Source organism: Helianthus annuus, chromosome 16 (genome assembly GCF_002127325.2).
Source record: "Helianthus annuus cultivar XRQ/B chromosome 16, HanXRQr2.0-SUNRISE, whole genome shotgun sequence".
Lineage (NCBI taxonomy): Eukaryota > Viridiplantae > Streptophyta > Magnoliopsida > Asterales > Asteraceae > Helianthus > Helianthus annuus.
Genome location: NC_035448.2, coordinates 9462925 through 9472732, shown reverse-complemented (window position 1 = coordinate 9472732; position 9808 = coordinate 9462925). Strand labels below are relative to the sequence as shown.

The window sequence follows — 9808 nt, the reverse complement described above, 5'->3', positions numbered from 1 at the left end:
TTTTTTGTATCAATATTGCCCTTTACTTTTGGATTTTTTTTGTCATTTTCATCCAAACGTCTAACTTTTTTTGCCTAAGATTTGAGATTTTTTGCCATTTTCATCCAAATATTTTATAGAAAAAATAAAGCAAATTAGACTTTTGGATGAAATGACAAAAAATCTCAAAAGTGAAGAACTATTTAGTATAAAAAAAATTGTTTTGAATGAAACTGACAAACATACCCAAACCTCATGGACAATTTTGGCAATTTACTCTTACATTTATTATTAAATATGTGATACTAATTCCAATTTTAATCGTCGCTCTTTATTTCTCTCCGTTCACATGTTCACCTTTTATTTTTCTAATTGCAAGTGTTTGTGTGGCTCTCGCAGTTCTATACCTAAATCGGTTTTGTATTGAATGCTAATATCGATTAAATCACTATCATTTACTTATTTGTCATAGATTTAATATAACATAGACTTGTGAACTTAATCATAAACATACACCAAAGCTTAATAAGAATAATAAATTTATTTAATCATAATAATAATGCTAACATAAATTTATAATTTTAAAAAGACAATATTAATAAGAATAAAAAAAAAAAAAAAAAAAAGAGCAAGGCATGTTATTCCCTTTCTTCCCTTTCCACCCATTACAAGCCCTCATTTTAGAATACAACCAACCAGCCAGCCAGCCAACTCAAAAGTACAACCTAATAAAGCACCACCAAACCTAAACCTAATAGTACAGTACAACCACTTAATGCATTAATCACTAGTACTGTAACATCTCTGCAGCAGCAGCCATGATTGGTTGCTGATTAATATACATCATGTTCCAAGGACTGTTTATGAAATCATGATGATTTTCATACTCATACATCATCCCTGTCACACCACTATTGTTGGTGTTACCCATAAGATTGTTGATTTCATTGAGGTAATCTAACCTCTGTGTTAGCTCGCTCATCTGAGCGCGCAACACAGAGTTATCCGCTTCCACGTGGACCAGTTGTTGCGTGGTGACGTTAATGGTGGTGAGGATTTGCGCGTTATCCTTTTTCATCTGGTTGATTTGATCCGTTAGATCATCTAGGTGTTTTTGTTTCCTCATCCTTGATCTTCGAGCCGATTCGCGGTTTGATTGCATTCTCTTCCTCTTTCTCTGATCCCTCAGATCCTCTTCGGATCCGGAGTTAGGGATCTGAGACGAATTACCACTCGAAGAAGCCATACCAAAAATTTATTTCAATAAAAAATAAAAATAAAAATACGAATACGAGAACAACACACTAACACAGACACTGACTCAAATTAATTATTCGCGAAGTATAGATATAAATATAGATATAGATATAAATATTATTCCTAGACGGAAGAGTTGTTGTTCATGAGAAAACGTAAAACCAATAGAGAAACACGACGGACAACGATTGGACTAAATGGGTCCGGCGACGAAGAGATGAGTTGATAGTCAAGCCGGACCGGAAGATTTCACTAAGAACAGGAGACATCAATATGTAACATGTGTAACCAAGATATCGAGCATGGATTCGGGTGATTCGGAGGCTATGAATTAACCGTATGGACGAATCAATCAAGAGATTTATGAATGAATGGAAGAGGTTTTGAATGGAAAGAAGAGGGGTGATTAAATAGATGAAAATGGGGGTGGAGGAGTTGGATTAAAATAATGAAAAAGGTTGAGGAAAAGTGTGATTGCGGACGAAGGAAGGGTGGAGAAGAAATTTCAATTTTTATTTTGAGAAGAAAACAAATAACAGCTGGTGGAGGTGCAAAACAACAAAATTTAATACAGAACACTGCTCCATCTCCATCGCACGCTTAATGTTGATTTGTCACGCTTCTAACATATTATTAATTAAGTTTATATTTTTAAAAGGTAGTATAATAATCTTTTAGTTTGTGTTTAGGAAAGTGATGTTGGGTATCTTAATGAATTCGTCTTGTTAGCTTTGTGTTTATTGGTTAATTAACATTAAAAAAAAGTTAAACAATGTTATTCTTTTTGTTCACGTCATGGGTAAGTTTTTTTCTTTTTTTTTTTAAATCTTAAAAGGGGATGTTAGTGGATTTTTCATTAAAATAGGGGTGTGATAAATATACCCAAGTTAAAGATTAATACACCCAAAAGTCAAACTTAGTAATGATTTAGTAATGATTTAGTGTGATAAATATACCCAAGTTAAAGATTAATACACCCAAAAGTCAAACTTAGTAATGATTTAGTAATGATTAACTATTTTATTGTATTATTTTATTATAAAGTTAAAAGTAATAATTATATTTTACTATAAAGTCAAAAGCAATAATTATGTTTTTATCTTATTAGTATTAATATCAATATTAATAAATAAATAATCAAGACACTTTATTATAAATACGAAAATGAAAAAGTTAATCATAAATAAATAACGAGTCTCTCTAATAAAACAGTAAACGTGAAAATGTTAATCGTAACGAACTGAATCGATTTCAACTGAACAATATCGGTATTGGTATTATCGGAATCGGTACCGGTATTCATTTTTATAGTTTTACATGTAAAAATGTGTCGATGTTCTTTTAGACATATCACGACTCAATTTCTTTTTATTCGGTCGCTGTGGCGAGTTTAGTTCCAACACGAAGCGCCGACAAAGATGAAAGAAAAAACCGCAAAAAAGTGAGGTGCTTAGTTTGATTATTACGTAGTTTTTTATCCTTTAATTGTGTTTTTTTAAATTATTACTGAAAAGTTTTATTCTATTTATCTAATGTTTTTATTCAACTTGATTGGTTTAAAAGTTGAATAATTTAATAAAAAAACATTTGTCAAGTCTGTGTGTTATAACAAAGATTAAGAAAACTCATTATATAAAAGTTTGATTGTATAAAAAATATTTTATCTTCACTTAAAAAATAATATAAAAGCTTATTGTAATTAATAATTTAAAAATAAAATAGAAATGTTAAGTAATTAATGATTTGAGCAATTAATGCTAGCCATTTTCTCTCTCATACCTATCTTTCTCTCTCCTGAAATGTTGACTTTTTGGGTATATTTAACAATACCCTTAAAATATAAGGTTCTGTTTGATTGGTGAAATTTGTATGATTTAAAGTTGGAAAGGAATTAATTTCACAAAGATTTATGTTTGGTTGAGAAAAATAGAATTGCCTTTGTAATTAATTCCATCATTTAATGGATTTCAACTTTTCTTCTATTTAGTGATGGAATTTAATGTCTCAAAATTAAAAAAAAAGTGAGTTTTTTCCTATATTTGTGTTGGTGGAAAAAGTATTTACCATAATAGTGTTGATAAAAAAATATTTACTAAAATGGTGTTTTTAAAAGATTTATTTGTTTCTCATTCTTAACTTGGACAAATCTAATTTATTAAATAACTATTGATTTAATTATGGTATTGGATCTGTTATCTAAGTTATTCTTTTTAAGTATCTTAAAAAAATATTTTCTTTTATAAAACAGGAAACCTAGGGAAACCTGGGTTGGATCCTTGTGCCAAATAGGTTTTACCAGTAATTTCACCGTGGTGCCTACAGGCGGATGGGTTACCGGGTTTTTCCAGGAATTGGTGGTGGACTTGGGTTACTCTCGGAGTACTTCGTTTGTCCAGTGGGTGCCCCAAGAGTGCTCGGTATTGAGTTTGTTGGCCGTTAAAAAAATACAAAAACTACTATATGCGATTCTAACGACTCTAGTTCTACCCTTTTAAAAATGTATTTAATTAGAAACCCTTTTAAAAATGTATTTAATTATAAAGACTGAAAATCACACAAATTTATATACATTTATTGTTTAAATTCCTTTCGATTCTGTTCTTCTATATACATAACACACTACAGTAACATATTTTTCTAAACTTTAGTTTATATTTTTTTTAATCACGTACCCATTCCATTGTTATATTATTTTTTTTAAATCAAGTTCTCATGCTTTGGGTTACATGGTTTTTTATTCCATCCATAGTAAAACAAAACGAATAAAATTTATAGTTTACATTATTTTTTATAAAAAAGATGTTTGTGGATTTAAATACAACAGGTAGCATTTAAAATCTAAATCGTGTTAGAGTAAAATATTTTGTAAGACTAACCTACATAAAAATTATGTATTCCGTGTTCGAGCAAATTAAGGAGTTGGTAGATTCGAATGTAATCTATACTCATTCTCAAAGTGTCCAACATATCTTTAATAAATGCATTTAGTTTTAGAAAAAATATACTATATCCTGTTATTTATATATAAAAAATATTAGCTGAAGGAATTATAAAAGTTGACGTATATGATTTAAGTGAATTTTGAGTTTTTAGATTTAGTATTTTTTTTAGTTTCTTTTGTACTATATAATTAATTATGAGGGTATAATGATAGTTAGTCAAATAACAAGAAGCTTTTTTCTTATTAACTACAGAAAATTTAAATTTTAAAGCAAGTTTTTAAGTAGATTCTTTTTAAAAAATAGTCTTTTTAAGATTCTAAAAAACTAAGTTACGGTAAAAGACCAAGTACTAGACTACTAGGATTAAACTAATAATTATTTAATGAATATGATTTATCCAATGATAATAGGAGTGAGAAACACATAAATCTTTAAAAACACTATTTTGGTAAATATTTTTTTAACAACACTATTTTGGTAAATATTTTTACCACCAACACCAATATGGAAAAAAAACTCCAAAAAAGATCATATCTTCTTCATAAATGAGAGATGGATGAGGGTAGTTTTTTAATATGTCTTTTTTACTTTTCCAATTCCATTATTAAATTTACAAATCAAACAAGAAATGAATTTTCAATGGGCTGTGTTAAATATACCTAAAAATCAACCCTTTAGGAGAGAAAAGGGTGGGCAGAAATAGAAAAGGTCTGGCATTAATTATCCAAAACTATAACAACCCTTCTAAAATATTCCTGACACCCTTAATATATTTAATAAAACCCTATACACCTTAAAATATACCCCAAATACGTATAATGGCCCTAAATACCTCTATATAATTAAAAATAAAATAAAAACCAGAAAATAGGGCGTTCGCGGGCCACGAAGACCTTGTTTTCGGGCAACACGGGGCGCGACAACTATGGATCAGGGCGACACCCTGAGCTGCCACGTGGCAGACTCGTGTCCAAGCAAAAACCTGCAAATCAGCAACCCTAGCCCCTATAACCCTTTGTCACGGGCCGCAAAGACCCTTTAAGGATCTTACGCGGGCCGCAAGAGACTGGTCGGACAGAACTATAAATAGAGGCCCTCAGCTTTCATTTTCAGTCGCTCACATTTCGATCTTTCTCTCTCAATTTCTCTATAGTATTCATAATTCTCAGGCATTATACCCCCCTAATTAACGAAGTTCTGCCTCGTTGTAAGTAACATAACCCCCGGTTACATATTAGATACACTGCCCGATTGATCTAGTGCTCCGTAACGGCTGTCGAGGCTCTGCCCGACGTAGTCGTTGGAGTTCTGTCTCGGGGAGGGTATAACAAATGTAAATATTGGGTTATTATACTATCACGTGTGCATTTTGTAATTAATAGATAATCACCAGGAAATCACAAAGGAAAACCCTAAGTTAGCAATGTGAGTAATCTCCTTTTTGTAAACCTTTTTGCAAACAATTTTACAAAACCTTAAATATTTTACAATGTGATTAGCAGTGATTGAGTCTTTGTAATTCTTCAATTACTGCCGGTATGTTGGGGTTTTGTATACAAAATGTGGAACACGTTGCCATTGGACAACGAGTTAGCCAATGTGTAATATGACCCAACAGTCAGGATTGATAGTACTGAATGAGTAATTGTGTAGATATAAAAATTGTAATCGCTCTCAATACTGTTAAATGATAAAACTCTTCTTGATTAAATTGGGATTCACTCACCAATATTTCCCACTGACAAAATGTTTTTAAACGCGTTTCAAGTAACAAAATGTGAAAGCCAAATAGAAGCCCATTGGATAGCACTGAAGGCTTCGAAAAGTGGCTATAAAAGTTACCTAAATAAATAAAATGTTTTTATTTAAATAAAATAAGATTTATTCCTATAAAAATGTTTGTATTGGAAACTTGGGAATCTTCCATGTGTTTAATATTATAAAATGTGGTATTTTACTCTGATAAAATATTTTCTAACTACGGTCCTGATGAAAAATTCCGCTGCATCGATACCACTGATATTGGCCGTGGCCGCCCGTTCCCGGGTAAATAGGGGACAGGGTTGCGACAGAAGGTGGTATCAGAGCTACAGCCACTGATTTCAGCCACATAAGTGTTCTGCTGACACTAAAATATTATTCATTATGTTAGGAAATAATTTACATGGATACGTGCATATCTGTATATTATTGTTTTGTGTTATTTGACAATTTTTTAGCTTACAGTATGAGCGACCAAGGACCTTCAGACGCTTACCGTCAGTTGTCCAGCTCACATATGGATGAAAGCACCTCTTCACAGCCTACCCCCTCGGGGTATTCGGCTGACACCAAAGAAGGTATTTTCGTGTTCAAAGCACAATCTGAAGAGCCATTCCCTCCTAAGAAGAGAGGATGGTTCAGCAGAGGAGCTCATAAACGTAGAAAAAGGATGAGAAAACTTCAGCAGCAGCGAGCTTTAGCAGCCGCTAATAGAGAAATGAACACACAAACACAGGATATGATCAATAGAAGACTAGCAAACTTCCACATACTAGCAACCACAACTGCCGACCCGAATCTAGAACAACTCATAGCACCCCAGCGGTTACCGCTATTTCCCACACAACCTATGGAAATTGAGCCAAACCATGTAGACCAAATTCCAATGCCTGATTTTGACCCAACTGAAATACCTAGAGTCCCAGCACCCCATCCCCCAGACTATGACCCATGGTTTGATGACCATAGGGATTATGAACAACGCTACCCACTAGAAGACGAACCCATGCAAAACCTAGCACCCTATCCAAACCTGGACCCTCTGGACCCATATTTTGATAATGAACAATACATCAGAGAAATCCTAGAGAACCCGTACCCACACGAAGAACCAATGCCACAGTTCCCAGACCCAATACCAGCACCCGCACCACCCATGAGCACTTAGAATGTGCAAGAACTCCGAACCTTTGGTGAGGAGATTTTAGAAAGGAAGTGAGAGAATGAGACAAATATGTGAAAGGCTCGTCTAGAAATATGACGAGCGTAACATGGAATTTTGGATGAACCCGTATCATTAATAGTAATAATATATATATATATATAGGATAAGGATCATGTGAGAAGTGATAGGCTAGTTGAGAAACTTGAGAAGCATTCTTGACCACACATTTTTCTAAGCCTTTCGTAATATACACATATGTATAGTTTAAAATTGACTATATACATATGTGTATAACTCAATATACATATGTGTATATAGTCAATTTTAAACTATACATATGTGTATATTACGAAAGGCTTAGAAAAATGTGTGGTCTAAATTGATTCTCAAGTTTCTCATATAGGGTGGACTTCTCTTAGGATCCCTACCCTATATATATATATATATATATATATATATATATATATATATATATATATATATATATATATATATATATATATATATATATATATATTTATTTATGAGTAAATTACAAAAATTGTCCTTTATGTTAATACTAGATTGCAAACTATGTCCTTTACCTTCGATAATTACAGAAAGCATAATCTATTTTATAAACTTTTACATGTTACGTCATTTGACCCTAACTTAGTTGAATTTTATAGTTAAATCTAACCCAGTGGTCCCTACGTAAGGGTATTTTGGGTATTTTACACTGAATACTAAAATACTAAAATATATATTCACTCTCTAAAAAAATCTCTCTGCAATCTGCCTCAACACACTTTACTCTGTACAATCTATTTAGCACCTCCGGCATTACACCACCTCCGCATCACCGCCATCGCAGCACCATTTCCGTAGCAGCACCTCGCCATCACACCACCACCATCGTTGCACCTCCGCTATCGCCGCATCACCACCATCGCAACAACACCCCCATCGCAGCACCTCGCCATCACACCACCACCATCGCCGCACCTCCGCCATAGTACCACCACCTTCTTCATCGCAAATCTGTGAAGTCTAACAAAGCCCCTCCAAATTAGATCTGAACGCACCATTTAATAACCCTTTGTTAGTACTTATATCGGTTTTGCTATTCCCATATGGTGTGTACCAGAAGCTTTAATAACAATTGAAATGGGTATAATGTTTCTTGATTACTTAAAATGAAATTAGAGATACCGGTTGTATGTATATCTTCTTTGATTCCTTTTGAAACTATGGGTTTTATTTTTATTTTGAAAATCCAACCTGAAAGATGGTTATGTGGTGTTACTAGTTATGGTGGAGAGAAAGAGAGAGCGATAAGAGTGTTTGAGAGAGAGTTAATATTTTTATGGAGAGATAGAAATGGTAGGTGGATTGTATTGTGTTTATTTATTTATTTTAGTATTTAGTGTAAAATGACAAATATACCCGTATGTAGGGACCATTTGGTCAGATTTAACTGTGAAAATTAATTGAGTTAGTGTTAAATGACATAACGCGCAAGAATTTGTAAACTTAGAGTACGCTTTCTGTAATTATTGAAGGTGAAGGACATAGTTTGCAACGTAGTGTTAACATAAAGGACGATTTTTGTAATTTACTCTATATATGTATATATATAATATGTTTATATGAATATATATATATATATATATATATATATATATATATATATATATATATATATATATATATATATATATATATATATATATATATATATATATATATATATATATATATATAGGGTTTGGCTATATAAGAAACTCTATCTTTTTAAGAAAACTATGCAAACCCATTGTCAACCATTGATTAGCTTACATCAGACTTGATCAATGGCTATGATAATTTTGGTATGAATAAAATTAAAAAGAAATGAAATTACTGCCATTAGTACAAGTGAAGGGCATTTGCGAAAGTCAAAAAACACATTGGAAAACAAAAATCACTACCATGCAGTAGCCATCTAATCAAGAACTGCAAACAAAATTCAAATTTTTTCTTCTTTATGTTCAACCCATTATACTCATTACTCCCCTGTTCATGTTTCTCTCTCATCAAAACAAACATTGAAAACGTACTTCCGGAACCCTAACACAGGAGCCGATAGTGTCGATATCGGAGAATGAGGAAGTCGTTCATAATCTTGTCGTCGTCGGTGAAGCTGAAACGATTAAGGAAGATTAAGAGTTCAATTAAAAGGTTAGTTGTTGTAATCGGTCATGTAAAAGGAGGTTTTGTTCAACCGATTGATCGGAAAATGGCAACTGAGTTTGTTTTGTTTTATATATGTTGGACTTCGAGACCCATATTAGGGCAAAAAAAGGTCTGAGAGCCGTAGTGTTGTGATTATATCCGACGAACCCAAGCCAGTGCCTTCCAATCAACAATCTGTCTTTGGTCCGACCCAACGGGAGTTAGGTTAGAATTGATATGTCTATGAACCTTTAACATAGTTGAAGGTGATCTATATATGGATAGTGTGTTGGATTAGAAATTATGCATAACAGAATTTTGTTGGCTGCGTTGCAGTGTATGATGATACCGATAGTGTGTCACCAAGCCATGGGAAAAGACGGAAAACGGGTAACGGTTAACCAGTAATATTGTTTATAATTTGTATAATTTCTTGTTGGACTAATATTACGATCTATCGGTGCGTAATGAAGGTTGTGTGGAAAGCAAACGGGGACATACCAAAAATCAC

At 32.8% G+C, this 9808-nt stretch overlaps 1 protein-coding gene across 1 annotated transcript; it reads right to left on the bottom strand.

Moving 5' to 3' along the window:
- Positions 1 to 589: 589 nt before the first annotated feature.
- On the bottom strand, positions 590 to 1744 carry LOC110915267 (bZIP transcription factor 11). The gene has a single exon (XM_022159935.2). It carries the CDS (start codon positions 1223 to 1225, stop codon positions 767 to 769), a length of 459 nt encoding a protein of 152 aa, XP_022015627.1. The 5' UTR covers positions 1226 to 1744; the 3' UTR covers positions 590 to 766.
- Between the last annotated feature and the right edge of the window lie 8064 nt (positions 1745 to 9808).

Bases quoted from the DNA above. Each gene is read 5' to 3' on its own strand.
- LOC110915267 (XM_022159935.2), bottom strand. From the start codon at position 1,225: ATGGCTTCTTCGAGTGGTAATTCGTCTCAGATCCCTAACTCCGGATCC.